This window comes from Malus domestica, chromosome 05, assembly GCF_042453785.1.
Source record: "Malus domestica chromosome 05, GDT2T_hap1".
NCBI lineage: Eukaryota > Viridiplantae > Streptophyta > Magnoliopsida > Rosales > Rosaceae > Malus > Malus domestica.
The window spans coordinates 3,162,708-3,178,231 of record NC_091665.1 but is presented as its reverse complement, the minus strand read 5'-3'; the positions used below and the strand labels follow the sequence as shown (position 1 = coordinate 3,178,231).

Here is a 15,524-nt window from a genome sequence, read left to right as displayed (position 1 = left end):
TGGCAATTTGGATATTAGAGCTTACACAGATGCTGATTGGGCTGGGGATCCCAATGACAGAAGGTCAACAACTGGTTTCATTATGTTTTTAGGTCATAATCCTATTTCTTGGAGTTCGAAGAAACAACATACTGTTAGTCGTTCTTCTACTGAGGCCGAGTATAGAGCAATGGCAAATACAACTGCTGAAGTGGTATGGCTTCAACAATTACTTAAGGATCTGTCTCTTTCTTCTTCAGTTACACCATTGCTTCATTGCGACAACATATCTACCATGGCTCTAGCAACTAATCCCATTTTGCATTCTAAAGCTAAACACATCGAAATAGAATGCCATTTTGTGCGTGAAAGGGTTCAGCAAGGAACAATTTTGTTGCAGTTTGTTGCATCATCAGAACAGTTTGCTGATATCTTTACCGAGGGTTTGTGTTTTCCATTGTTTAGTTCTCATTGTTCCAATCTTATGCTTGGGAATGCCTAGCATAAGATTGAGGGGGAATGTTAGATTACATGATGTATTGTTAGTTGATAGAGTTGTTAGGCACTGCCATGTGTCTCTATTGTATTGGTGAATCTAGAAGTTAGTTGTGTGTGGTTGTATTTATAAAAAGGCAAAGGATGTAATAGTGAATATATGAAAAAGTTTCAGTTTCTCTCACTACTCTCTCTCTTCGAATTCTTTCTCTGCATTTCTCCATAGCTAAATCTTAGAATTATCACATGAGACCCCATCAGTGACCACCAAGAAAGCTCAGTTTTCAGAGAAACTTGATACAAACGTACAAGCAATCTACCAACACAATTAATCATGTTTTAACCTGTAAAAATCTCCCAAAACAATGACATTACAATCTACCAACACAATTAATCATGTTTTAACTTGTAAAAATCTCCCAAAACAATGACACAACTTTTATGTATTGTTTAAATATAAAGACGGCAGTTTCAGGCTTAGAAAGTAATCGAACAAAAAAAAGAGAAAGCGAGCTCTTTAGCTGTTAAGCAGAACACCGCACTTGAGTCCCACATCGACCGTGTCCAAAATAGTATAGCTGGTCAAATACCCGAACAAAGGATAGTAGTTCACGACCTTACTTGAACAGGATCTGTTCTATAAAATTGTACCTCTGTATCCTTGATTTCTAAGGAGACAGGAATCCCAACTCGGTAGATGAATAATGACCGTGCAATCAGAGCGTGATTTCCATCAGCGGTAGACGATCATTCTCAGCCAGTTTCTCTGTATGGGTTGGTTGCACGGTAGTCTGACAAGTTCCCTCTATTTTTACATTCGCTCATGTAAATAAATTGATTTATGAACGAAGGTCCTTCGGATTTGTTGGATGACTCTTTCATTTTCGGTATTTTAACCAAAATGATTCCTAAAAGAAATAATTTTTTATTTTTGATTCCTGAAATTTAAAATTGATATAAGTAGTTTTCGAATTTGTCAACTGTAAATTATTTTAGTCATTATTTGAATAATCGCCTTTAAAGAAGACCAAAATGATTTCAAGGACTAAAGTGAGAAGTTATGCTAATCTTAGGTACTATTTTGGCTTAAAAAAATGTTGTTTTTTAATTTTGAGTTTTCATTTTTCCGAACTAGATATAGACAGAAAGAAGATTGGATTATAAATTGTGAGTTTATCATGTTCCTTGAACACACCGTGAATTTTAATTGGACTTATAATTTAACCCTTTTTTTTTTTTTTTGGGTCAAGGGAAAGATTTTATTAAAACACCAAACACACACTTACAAACAAACAAAGACCCAACTTACACATATAAACAAACAAAAAAAGGCCTAAAAATAAAGAAATAATAGAAAGTGAGCTCAACAACAGTAAAGCCCAAAAACAACAGAAATTCTGAGAAGCATCCACTGCTTTCTCCACCGCCGTTCTGAGAAGCATCCAGCTATCCGATTCTCCGTCCACCACCGATCATCACCTCCTCAGACATCACTTGTGCACAACCATAAGCAAGAGATAGTTGGCAACCAAGAGAGAGAAGCCAACAACCAGGGAAATCCCTGAGCGACATTGCCGGAAATGGCAGACAACAAGGAGAACGTGGTGGTGTTGGAAACACCCGAGCCGGTAAAAGCGCTGGAACTCTACACACGAACTCAATAGAAAACATGGCTAAAGATCAAAGCAAGGAAAAGCCTGGAAGAGGTATACTTGAATGGGTTGAGGAATTGGACAGTCCCGATTGAAAAATTGGGAGAACCACCAGTAGATGCAAGGAGAAAAAAAGGAAAAAAGAGAAAAGAGGACACAGCAACCGACCCCAGCTGAAGCTAGGGCCGGTGCTACCGTAAATGCTTAGATTTGAAAGTCTCACAAAAATAGTGAGAATGACTTTCACTTCAGAGAGAAGAGCTCTCTCTTCGAAGAGAAAGATCCTTGTTGATGCAAATTTCTTCCTCATTGATCTTGGACAAAGTTGCACCTACAAAACAATTAACAACTTAGGGTCAAGGCCAAGAGCCTTATGCGCCCACGATGAATGAGGGGGGCTTTGGCCGAAAAACCTCTGATGCCAAATTTAGAATTTAGAGAGAAACGTGTTTAGAAAGTATTGAGAATTTTGCAAGTGTGTTGGAATCATCTTTTGGTGAAAATGGGAGCCTATTTATAGGGATAGGCCAGCCTCTTTGGAGAAGGAGTGGCCGACCATGAGGTAAGGTTTTTGGGTTTAATTTTGGTTTAATTAGCCAATTTATTATGATTAATTGGCTAATTAAATATAAAGGGAATGTTTTTGTCACAACCCGTCCTGGAAATGTACATTATTTTGTTATCGTTGATGTGAAAAGACTAAAATGCCCTTGAGCGTTTGTGGCATTGTGGGACTATGTGTGGTTGAGGACCAATGTGTTAAGTTCCTATTATTTTGGACCTAATTGGAAGTAAGGAAAATGGGTTGTTTTGATTGTTACCCAAAAATCTGGACCACACATCCTGTCTCTCTCTCACTTTCCTGTGCTCTCTCTTCTCTCTCTTTCTCGATTTCACTCTCTCTCTCTTTCAAAATGGTACGGACAAGCACCCAAGACCCTTGAAACTTCACGGATCGTGGCCAAAATTAGTACCATTGTGTTCGTGAGGACCATACGAGTTCAAATGTACCCGTTTTAGGTAAGAACTCGTTCGATATCACGTTGAAAATTCAAGCTCCGAGTTGAGCACTATTCACGAACTTTTAAATGGTTATGCTTTAGGATAATCCAAGCTCATAGTGAGCTTAGTGAGGTCCCAAGGAAGCTCGGAGTGCTTCGTTTGAAGGTTTTGGACGTCGGGATCGTGTGGACGAAGTTTGGCCGATTTTCTTGGAATTCTCCAGTGAGATCCCATGACTTTTAGAGCTTTAAATTAGTATGATCATGTTCTACAAGCTAAGAGCTTCATTTTGGTATAAATTGCGTGAAAAATGGTGTAAAAACGAGTGAGAAAAAGGTAGTTGCAGGTTTGCCCATAATTCGGCACTGGTGACACAATTCCGACGTCTGGAGGTTGAAGATGATGCGCGTGTTGGGCACGTGAGGCCGTGCCCTCCCCGGCTCGTGGGGGCGCGTGAGCCACCTAAAAATTTATCTAAAAATATCACGATGTTCGTGAGGTTGTGTAGGTCACATTGGTATATTTAAATACCAAAATTGAGCAATGTATGAGAAATTATTAGCTAGTTTTGCTTATGTGCTTTAAAATAACGTTTTTATAGTTAATTCGCATATAGGTGAGACTTATCCAGAGGAAGAGCGTATCCACGGGCGACTCGGGGGCTACGAGCCTTCGACATACCAATAAGTGGGCTTTTGTTTTCATTATATGTTTATATACTTGATATATTTCCCAGAAATGCATTTTTAGGAAAGTATGCTTTGAAATAATATGCCAAATGCTTCTATATTTTGAATATGCATTGCATGGTTGCATATATATATAAATGTGGTGCTGTGAAGGCACATGTGAGTTCAGGTAAGTTATGTTTGGTTGTGTGAATCATCGATGATGTGATATGTGATTAAGTAATGTTGAGCTTATAAAGCTGCACCTAGGGTGATTGTGAATTAGCCAGAGATATGAAGTACAAGCCTATTTATTTACGTCACTTCCCGCACTATATGCTCATATTGGATCCAACTTAAGTGCACAGTCTTGTTGTACAGACCTTATTATGGTTCCAACTCGTAGGTGACTAACGATTTATCGTCCGACTATTATGAGAGAATAGAATTGAGCATAATTATATTTCACCCAATCTTGTCGTACAGACCCTTTTTAGTGGTTCCGACTTATGTGCAATATATTGCTGTATAGGTCATAGTAGTGACTCCAGCTATATTGAGTTTGAGCTATGAATTCAGCAATATATACTACCACAAAAGTTCCGGCTAACATATCACATTTCTATGAAATTATTCTTACTTGAATTGTTTACTCTATTATATCTTGGCATGACATATATACTTATGAATATGATTATGTGAAGCATGAACTGAATTGATATGATTTCAGATATATATATATATACATATATATATATACATATATACATATATATATATATATATGTATATGCTTATATCTTGATTCTGGGAAAAATTATACATGTTTTACAGCGAGAGGTTAGTTATGTTGATATATGAAATGATTTTGTAAAACATTTGTTTTTGCCCACTCACGTTTTCTGTTTTGCGCCCCTCCAGGTTTTAAGAAAGCTTGCTGTTGGTGGCTCGAGGACATCGGCTGTTCTGACTATTCTATAGTATAGTAGGACATTCCTGGTACTGTGTAACTAGTACTTGTCCTACTGGCCTGCACCTAGACTTATTATGCTCTGATTAGGAGAGTTTACAGTTGTAACTAACTCCTATCACTTGTTGTTAGTAGTGCACTCTATAAATGTGGTTTTTAATTATTCATATATTTGCTATCTTTATCGCTTTCGCATTGTGCACATGGCTACGCCGCTCTCACGTGACGGCTAGCATGCCTTGACCTCGATCGGGATGTGTCAATTTTGGTGGTTATGAAATTAATTGGCTAGCTAATTAGTGCAATTAAAAGGGAGAAATGATAAAAAAAAAAAAAAAAAAAGGGTAGAAAGTATGGTGGACTCATTTTGGAATGGGGATGGCCGGCCTTTGACTTGTTTTTGGGGTTGAATGGGTGATTTAATTGACAATTAGGGGATTGATTAGACAATTAATCCTTTAATTAGTCAATTATTATGTTTTTAAAGGAAGATTTTAGGAAATATGAAAGGAATATATTATTTAGCTAATTGGTTAGCTAAATAATGAAATAGAAAATATATGGAATAAATTAGGTTTTGAGAATTACCTTATAGAAAGGATTTGATGAAATATGCTTTAAATTGTTACCTATTTTGGACACTTTTGACTTGGTTGAAGAAGGGTTGCCCGCTGCTCGCGCGTAGGAATCCCGTTGTACCGCAAAGGTATTTTTGTCATTTTCTGTCAAAAAATCCACTTGTCGCCTTGTGATTATTTTTGACTCCACAATCCTCCTTTTTGTTTTTCTCATAATTTAACTTTGGTTCCTCCTTGGTTATTTCACTTGAAGCCGTTGCATTGTAGTTGTTCTTTTTTGTGTGCTTCTGCTTCCTTCTCCTTGTCCTAGAAAATGAAAGACAGAATTAGTTTTTGCCTCATTCTTTTTCCTTTTCCTATTCTTTTGCTTTTGCTTTTCCTTTTCCTTTTCGAAGCAACAAAAACGGGTTTGACAACAATAATAGGTTGTATACCAAAAGGTTCCTTCTTCTGTCCACGTCTGGAATCTGGTGGTGATGGGGAGTGACAACATCCCAGATGACCAATTTTTCAACAAATTCACGAAAATGAAATATATTATGATTGCAAATTTGAAACTATTATGTACAACAATCTAATGGTAACAAAAATTTAGTGGCATACTTTTGGACTCAAAAGTAAAAAGTATTATGTTCGAATCTAGTAATTTATTATTATTGATTGAGACTCATTGTGTGATTTAGACCAAATTTCCCATGTTTTTGTGTAAATATATTATTGGCTAAATAATAAAAGACAAACTAATGGTAAGAATTTATTTAAGACCTTTTAAAAAAAAATTATTTTAATATATATTTTTTCATAGCCTCTTCGGTCCTAAAAGAGATAGATAACCGTGACTTGCATACGATGACAAAACATTACATCACTTTTTGATAGACTTGCATACGATGAAATTCATTCAACAAAGAAACCGTGTTATCTATCTGTACAAAAAGATTAGACAATTTAAGAGCAATTCCCATTACTTTGTTTTAAGAAATATACGAACTTGGCAGTAAATGATGTTGTATTTTTGCATTCTTCTACTTGTTAAACGTGAAAACTGCGAATATATGTGCATTATACGTTTGAGTTTGATAAAAACGTAAAATTTAATGAATCATTAAGACAAATAAACGATTACATAATTTACTACATAAAAAAAAAATAAAAAGACAATCTATCAGTCAACTACAGTCCAAAAGAACAGCTGGGGATGAAGAAGCAACAACCAACCCACCCTTTGTTCCGAGTTGAACTTGTCTCCATCCAATTCCAAGCAATAGAGTTATTCTACGCGTTGAAGCCCAACGAGAGTTGTCCTTGGTCTTTGCTTAAAAACCCACCGACAAGAGTCACTTTGCAAATCCCAGTCCCCACATTTCAGTTGAGAGGTCTTTGTATTGTAGTCACCCAGAAGGACCAGGTTCTAAGCTAACCAAAAATGTCATCATCCTTCACCTTCTGACTTAGTATCCCATTTTCCTCCACTCCACCAACCAACTTCTCTTCATAGCTGCTTCTAACAGAAGCTGCCAACCCCACCACCAGAAAGTGCTTTTCTGCAAGACCCCAGTTGGTGAATCTGTAAGATTGCTGTTTACTTTGCTCATTTGCTTGATGGGTCTTCTCCAAGAGCCCAAATTTTGCTAATTCTTGGCTCAAGTTTCATACTTTGTTGAGGGATTTTTAATTTCATAATTGGATTTTCTTCTGGTTTGCTGTAGCATATTATATGATTGCAATTGGGGAACTTTTTCATCTGGGTTCTTTTACCAAATGATGAAGCTGGTGAGGAATGTTAATTGGGATTGGTTTGTTCAATTCAGGCCTTTCTACAAAAGGGTTTTGAATTTCGGTAATGAGATGATGAAGGGTCATTGTAAAATCTTGGTTTTTCAAACTTACAATGGATTAGTTGCAATTGGCTCATTGGTGTTCTTTGTTGTTGCAATGTCTTGTGCCTTTTTGTATTTGTTTCCCAGTGTTCCCCCAGTGGTTAATAGTTACCCGGTTTCGAATTCCAGTAGTAGTGCAACTGATAAATGTGATGTTTTCGAAGGAAGGTGGATTCAAGATGAAAGTTACCCTTTGTACAATGCCTCAGAATGCCCATTTACAGAAATTGGATTTAATTGCTTTGCTAATGGGCGGAAAGACGGGGGTTATGCCAAGTGGAGGTGGAAGCCAAAGAATTGTGATATTCCTAGGTTTGATGTGCGTGCGGTTCTTGAAAAACTTCGTGGAAAGAGGATTGTTTTTGTTGGCGATTCGTTGAGTAGAACACAGTGGGAGTCTTTGATATGTTTACTCATGACAGGGGTGGAGGATAAGAAGAGTGTTTATGAAGTGAATGGGAAAAAAATCACTAAGCAGATTAGATTCTTATCGGTACACTTTAGTTCATTTGACCTCAGAATTGATTTCTATCGGTCAGTTTTCCTAGTACAGCCTGCTTCAGTTCCAATCCGATCACCAAAGAGGGTTAAATCAACTCTCAGAGTTGACAAGTTGGATGACATTAGCCAAGAATGGATCGATTCTGATATTTTGATTTTCAATTCAGGTCACTGGTGGACACCAAGTAAACTTTTTGACATGTGAGTTATCTTAATCTCTGAGCGTTGTCTAATTTCAGTTATTGTTGTAGAATGCTTTCTGACGTCAAAAACATTTAAAAACTTGCTTCATGATTCTCTATTTACCGGATGCATTTGTCTGTCTTTTCCCCTCCATTCAATTACTTTACATTTATCTTCAATCCACGCCCCCTCCAACATTCAGTTCCAGAGTCTTCACCATTAACAGCTTGTCATTGTGCATTCATACTCCATGCTTGATCGTATAAATGTTGACTAATGCAAGCAGTGGATTAGAATGTATTCATCTTTATGGCATGCATGCTACTTATTATTTATAGAATGGTTTAAATGCCCCATGCATGTTAGTGCCCCTTCAGAAGCCTAATTTACTAGAGAGGTAGAAGATCCCTAGTATGGGCGTGGCCAAGGTCTTGGTTGAAGTTTGCTGATACAAACTCCATGGAAGCCATGATTATTGTATAATTTGTAGATATTTATGCTTATGTTTTAGCTTAAAATTTTTTCACCAGCTGGGGAAAGGGGTATGGAATTGTAATAAAAAATACATGTTAGATCATAAATGATGGGTACAAAGGATAAATGACGGTTATGTTAACATTCGACTTCAGGTCCAATTTGCTTGATCAACTTCTTAGGTAGAGTACTTACCAGTTACTATCACCAAAATACTGCTGCTTCAGTATACATTTCAGACCCCAAAAAGAATTAAGGATACAATTCCCAAAACATTGTGCAGCCTGTAGTAGAGTTATGCAGATGGATCCCTCTTTCTCTCACTCCACTTTGCTTTTTCACGTGATTATGATTGTTTGTGGAAGTGGATGTGATTGCATGTTGGGCATTCTGATGTAAGATAGTAGTGTTCTGTTTTCCTTCCTTGTCAACCAGTATATCTTGTCTTGATGTATGCACCTGTTGAATGATTATGCTTGCTCAACATACAATCGACTTCTTAATCAGCTTTCCATGCTTTCTCAAAAAAAAAAAAAAAAAAAAAAGCGAGTTTAACATTTTTTGTACAGGGGCTGCTATTTTCAAGTAGGTAAATCTCTGAAGCTTGGAATGCCAATCACCACGGGGTTCAGGATAGCTTTAAACACCTGGTCATCTTGGGTTGAGACCATGGTCAACACAAATAGGACAAGTGTATTCTTCAGGACTTTTGAGTCATCGCATTGGAGGTGCGTTATTTATTTTATTTGTTATGATACTTGCTGCCAATGATTTTAGTGTCTAAGGCTGTTGGGGTTTGATTGCATCTAGCTCTACCAAATCTATTCTTGTTGGCGATACATTTGGCTATTAGTTAGCATCTCCTACTTGTGTTTCATGAAAAAAATTATTTTATTCTTCTGGCTTCCCTTTAAAGATAGGGAGTATCTTGTTTTGTTCCATGTATCGATACTATATTATTAAAGCATTCTATAATTCCCCATGTTGCTTTGCTATTTACGTCTGGTGAAAATAATGTGCCATGATACATCCATGCTAGTCCCAAGTAGTTGTAATTTAATGGACATTTTTTGCTAAAAATCTTCATGGAATTTGGAACTTAACAAACTATTTACAGAAATAAAAAGGTTGCTTGTATTTTTGATTTTTTTCCTACTTTTAGTTTGATTTAATGTGTTTGGGTAGCAAGGAATTTCAAGTCTTTATTGGCCTCTAAATGCTTTAGTTAATGGTTATTCATGGAAATGCCGGTTCGATTGGCTGATCTGAAGCAATATATAAAGTTGTCCTATTTTCTTCTTTGTAGAAGCTAAATCTTTTAAATTCTGGTACATATTTAATTATTCATTTTGCTCCTGAGTTGAGATGCAAATAAGCTGATATAATTGACTGCTGGTGATTCTGTATATGTACCAGTGGCCGAAACCATAATTCGTGCAAAGTGACTAAACACCCTTGGTCAAGCTCATGGGGAAAGGACCGAAGCACAATTTCAGACATCATTATAAAGATTGTGAAAAAAATGAAGGTTCCTGTGACAATTCTACACGTTACACCGATGTTATCATTCCGTAGTGATGGGCATGTGGGTACCTGGAGCGATAATCCATCAGTCCCTGATTGTAGCCATTGGTGCTTACCTGGCGTACCTGATATGTGGAATGAAATTCTCTTGAACCTGCTACCCGGGAATCAGGTTTCCCTTAAATGAAGTGTAGAGCCGCTAATATGCTTCCTTCTTTTGCTGCTTGCATCAACAAGCTCCTAGTGTCACTCTTCAGCATCAGATCGAAAAAGTGAGAGAGATCCTGGCATCCTGCCTGTAAGTTGAACTTTGCCTCTCACAAAATTCTTGTTTGTCGTTTTGTGTAGTATTGTTTCCCCACGGTCAGTTAGTGAAGATTAAGAACCACAATCCAAATTAAATGGGGGAGTTGAGATGAAGCTGCGTTGCTGTAATATGTGTTCACGAGGTCTAGCTAGTAGTTACAAGTTATAACAAGTGTCCATTTGTGGAAGCATATTTTTCCAAAGCGAAATAGAAGTTTCTACAATTGGCCAAAATCTACAATTGGCCAAAATCAATCCGAGTTTGGGGATGAACTGATGAAGGAAAGTGTACAAATTGGTCTGCCAGGCGTCTGACATGTTTTACGGTAGATGAGCTTCTTCTTTCATTGAATTTTTAGTTGATGTGCCAGAGGTGGATTTGCAGTCGTGGCAGCTCCAAGGAGGGCATGCCTTGCTTAATCACTTGCATCTTTTAACACAACTTATACATTTTATTTGATTGTTGCACACTTCTATACTTCTGAAGAAGGGCCAAATACTTCCCATAAGTATGTACTGGAAATAGTTCAATGTTATGATGTTATCAAAGCCTCCTCAATTTTTATGTATTGAAAGAGTGAGCAGTGGAACGAAAATTTGTTGTTTATGATGGTATACCACATGACGTATCAGAGTAGTGGTCCGAGTTCAATCTTATTATAATTTGATGTCGAAATGAGGAGAGATTCTCTCTTGCAACCATTACAGTCTTAGTGGCTTTCTCGATCTAATGAATGATCGTTATGTGTTCAAATAGTGTATCAACTGTCTAGTATATATTTGCCTCTCCGGTTACACGAGAGTCTCTCCCCCGAATGAGACACACAGATATGCATTACCAGGTCCATTCAATCATGATTCAAGTCAATGCATGTCCTTGTGAACTTTACTTCCCATCTTTTATCTTGAAAAACAAAATATTGAAGGCCAACAAGTACTTGTGGAGCAGCTAGAAATCTGTCTGTGTGCTTGAACATGGTGATTCAATTGCTTATCTGAACTTGCATAATGCCCAAAAGTTGAGCTTACAATTAGACCCTTGATGCATACTCATAAATTGAAGGTGGTAGCATGTGGTTGAATATCTTAGTGGGTAGGGTATTTGATTTTTACCTATGCGTCATTGGTTCGAAACTTCCCTTCGCTCAAATTATTATAATAGTTTTGAACCCTACCCCTCCTCTTAAAAATAATAAAAATTTCTATAATAAATAAATAAATTTAAGCTAGTTAAATAGTCCCACATCGGCAAAGTGAAGCACAAATTGCTCTTCATAATACCAGCAGAAGGATGAATAATCGCCGTGATTAGTAACGCAAGCTTGTAACCCAAGTGGTGGCATTGAAGTGTTGGAAAATTGGTTCAGAGTTAGTTGTTTGCGTCTGGAGTGGCTTTATTCCAAGCTAGGAGTTGAGTTGTGTGGCCTGAGCAAAGGCTCTGGGCTATACAATTTCTAGAGCAGAGGGAACCGTGACAACCTCCTGCTCTTAGTAGTGGAAGGATAACAGGTCGGTGCCATCCAGTTCCATCATGGATAGCTGGGCTGCCTAAATTGAACCAATGCTTTTTTTGTTCATTTGTTAGGTAATCAGTAATTTGATCACCAACGAGTGGAATTATTGATTGAAATGTTGGAACTTTCAATGTTCTGAATCCCCGCTCATGAAACAATCCGCCGGCATACAAATACTAGTAGGCATAGTGCGTATAAGATTCACCTCTTCCTCCAAAAATAACGCAGATAAAACTTCGAGGCTCAAAGACTTGCTTACCGGATCAAGTAGGTCCTGCACCCTCATATGTTTCTGCGAAACTGGTGCCACTGATAACACTTTGAATGTATTCGGCCTCGGAAGCCACCTATCCTGTCATACGCGTACCGTCGCTCCATTGCCTACAACAAAATATTCAAGACCAAAGAAGTATTTGTCGAGCAGCTAGAAATCTGTCTAACATTTCAAAAACATGGTGATCCAATTGCTTATTTAACATTTCAAAACTCTTCATCGATTAAATTATTATAATAGTTTTGAATCATCCCTCTCTTTGATAATAATAATTAAATTTTTCTAAAGTACATACATAAATTTAAGCTAGTTAAACAGTCCCACATCGGGCAAGTGAAGTGCAAAACTGTTCTTCATAATACCAGCACAAGGATGAATAATCGTCGAGCTTGGTAACGCAAGCTTGTAACCCAAGTGGGGGCATTGAGGTGTTGGAACATTGGTTCAGCGTTGGCTGTTCGGGTCTGGAGTGGCTCTATTCCGGCCTGCCCATTCCAAGCTAGGAGTTGAGTTGTGTGGCTTGAGCGAAGGCTCTAGGCTACACGATTTCTAGAGCGGATGGAACCGCGTAAGGCTGGTTTCACAGAGCAACGATTACCTCCCGCTCTTGGCAGTGGAAGGATAACGGGTCGGTGCCATCCGGATCCATCATGGATAGCTGGGCTGCCCCATTGAACCAACGCTTTTTTTTTTTTTGTTGCTTTGTGTGATTACTTTGTATCACTTGTGTGATGGCATCAACTAGTAATTTGATCTTGTTTAATATATTGCATATTGTGAAATGTCTCTTTGTTCACCAAAGAGTGGAATTATTGATTGAAATGTTGAAACTTTCAATTTTCAATTTTCCGAAACCCCAATTTTCTTTTGTGCTAAACTTTAGTACTGGGAGTTTGAATTTTAATTTGTCAATTGGAGATCATAAAAATAAACACAAAATGATAAATATTAAGGTTAATCACATCGAACTTTAACGATCTCTATTTATTTATTTTTAAATGCGGATTAGTTGTGGAGTTCACACCACATTGAACTTTAACGATCTAAACCGTGTATTTTTCAAGTTGCACCTCATAGATCATCCTTACAAAATATTAGCAAAATCAGAAATATTTGAGGCGTCTAATTAAGAGTACAAAGAAATTGACACTTTGTTCTACAAAAAACAACGAAATTTTATTGTGATAATTAAATAGGCAAATGGTTTGTGATTGAATTGAATTTCTGCAAGGATGATTTATGAATCGAGACTTGCAAGATAAACGGTTCAAATCATTGAAAATCGATGTAGAGTAGGTCCTACAACTAGTCTCATTTTTACCCAAGAATGGAAATCCATTTGGATAAAGGGCTTGTGTATATATACACACACACTCAGCAAACTAAAAAACTATATCACCTTGGTGGAGGAATTGCAATATAAGAGAAACAAGAAAACTTTGAGAAGTGTTTTGGAATGCAAACAAACCTTTTCCAGCTCCGAATCTTAGAATGAGAGTTAAGTCACGAACATTAAAAAATGAACTCTTACTTTTAATTTAGTATAAACTCTTTGCTACAAATAGGCTTTTCAAGTCCACCACTTTCTCCACAACAATTCAATTCTCATCTACCACGTTACAGACTTTATTTTACAAATAAGATGGCCAATCCAAATAGCTACTACTTCCCATTTTTCCCTCCACCACCTCCGTCCCCGGGGGCAAAGCCTCCAAGTCACTCAACCCCACCACCTCCATCAGCAAAACCACCAGGTCAATCGACCCCACCACTAACTCCGTCAGCAAGGCCGCCACGTCCATCAATCCCACCACCACCTCCGTCAGCAAAGCCTCCAAGTCACTCAACCCCACCACCACCTCCATCAGAAAAACCACCAAGTCAATCAACCCCACCGCCAACTCCGTCAGCAAAGCCACCACGTCCATCAATCCCACCACCACCACCCCCGGGGGCAAAGCCTCCAAGCCCCTCAACCCCATCACCACCACATAAGCCATTTATAATACCACCACCTCCACATCAGCCATTTAGGCCACCGCCCCCACCTCACGTACGCCCTCCGCCACCGCAATTGCCACCATCACCAACCCCGGACAATCATCCCACCGTCATAGTCATTGTGTTCATATCATTAGGTTCCGTTTTCTTCCTTGGATTCCTTGCAGTTGCCCTACTCTGTTGCATCAAGAGGAGAAAGAAAAAGACAATCCAAGAAACCGACTTCATTCACATCGACAAACACCGGAAGATCAAGGAAGCCATTGTCGAAGGTCCCAAGGGACCCCAAGCCGTGGTGTTGTCAGTTGAGGATGATGTCCATATCGACGAGGAGATAAGGAAGAATGAGACAATTAGTCACGAGGGTTTGCATGGAAAAGCAAAGAGTTCAGGTGTCCAATGGGAAACCGAAATCGTTAACGTCAACGAACATCGGAAGGTGAAGGAAGACATCGTAGAAGGTCTGCATGGGTCGAAAGCTGTGGTGTTGACAATTGACGACGATGTTCATATCGACGAAATAATAAGGAAGAACGAGAGGGTTGGTAAAGGTTTGCATGGCAATGCAGAGGCGGTGAAAATTGATGAGCCTTCAACGAGTTCACATATTGGTCAGCAATAATAATCTTGGATTCACATTTGATGAAGTCGTGATTAACTCATGTAACTAATAAAAATTCATCACCGAAAACTGATATATATTTGACTGTTCTTTTTAAGATGGATCTGTGAAGATTTTACGTATGTCAAATAAGCTGTTTCATGTTTGAACCAGCCTCCCTCAGGCTAATGCAACTAAAGTCCTTTGATTTTTAATAGAACCAAGTCACTCAACCTAACCACCATCGCCCCCGGTGAAAAAGCCGGCACTGCCTCAACCCCACCGCCGCCACCACCCCGGGGTAGATTTTTTTTATCTTAACTTTTTTACTATTTATTTAGTTTTTTGTTAACATCACTTTTTCCGCACAATTCGATCAAATTTTTTTGAATGAGGAGATGTGGAAGAAGGTTGAAGAAAACCTAGAAAAAATTTGAATGAGGAAGTGTTTTGTGTGAGAATTAAAAGGAAAAAAAATTTGGTAGATGGATGAACAAATGTTATGCCTATATGTGAAGGGGTCTGTTTTTTTTTTTTTTTTTTTTTTTGTCAAATGGTATTTATTCGATTATTTACAAACTTTGGATTAATGTATGCTTGAATCTTGACCTTCCAAATATATAGGCCTCCAACTATCGCTTGTTTGGCGAGTATTAGGCATATTTGCGCGTGAACCCTTCTCTTCTTTTTCCTTTGAGGAGCCCACCTTATGCATCTTTACCTGCATTTTCCGGTGAGTAGCAAAAGCACCGAGACTGGAGCAACTTCCGGCTGCGGGAAATGTAAACGTTGCTTTACAATCCCATTTGGCAGATTGGAGATGCTCTTAGAAGCACGGTTGTGTTGTCTGCTTATATACTTTCTCTGTATAAATAGGATGGGAGCTAGCTACAAGCTTGGCCTACCCTTTTCACCTACACAA

At 38.1% G+C, this 15,524-nt stretch overlaps 2 protein-coding genes and 1 pseudogene across 3 annotated transcripts; all 3 read left to right on the top strand.

Moving 5' to 3' along the window:
• Positions 1–1,085: 1,085 nt before the first annotated feature.
• On the top strand, positions 1,086–1,275 carry LOC114825317 (small nucleolar RNA U3; annotated as a pseudogene).
• Positions 1,276–6,535: 5,260 nt separating this feature from the next.
• On the top strand, positions 6,536–10,914 carry LOC103437220 (protein trichome berefringence-like 7). 2 transcript variants are annotated; one of them, XM_008375690.4, is made up of 4 exons: positions 6,604–6,913; positions 7,054–7,926; positions 8,952–9,110; positions 9,799–10,914. In XM_008375690.4, exons 2-4 carry the CDS (start codon positions 7,106–7,108, stop codon positions 10,091–10,093), a joined length of 1,275 nt encoding a protein of 424 aa, XP_008373912.1. In that variant the 5' UTR covers positions 6,604–6,913; positions 7,054–7,105; the 3' UTR covers positions 10,094–10,914. The 2 variants fall into 2 exon arrangements, with proteins under 2 accessions (XP_008373911.1, XP_008373912.1); XM_008375689.4 differs by having other exon boundaries at positions 6,536–7,926.
• A 2,665-nt stretch (positions 10,915–13,579) lies between these two features.
• LOC103437240 (protein TRACHEARY ELEMENT DIFFERENTIATION-RELATED 7-like) lies at positions 13,580–14,772 on the top strand. Its single transcript, XM_008375712.4, has one exon. The coding sequence runs from the start codon at positions 13,643–13,645 to the stop codon at positions 14,621–14,623; it is 981 nt and encodes a 326-aa protein (XP_008373934.1). The 5' UTR covers positions 13,580–13,642; the 3' UTR covers positions 14,624–14,772.
• Positions 14,773–15,524: the final 752 nt, after the last annotated feature.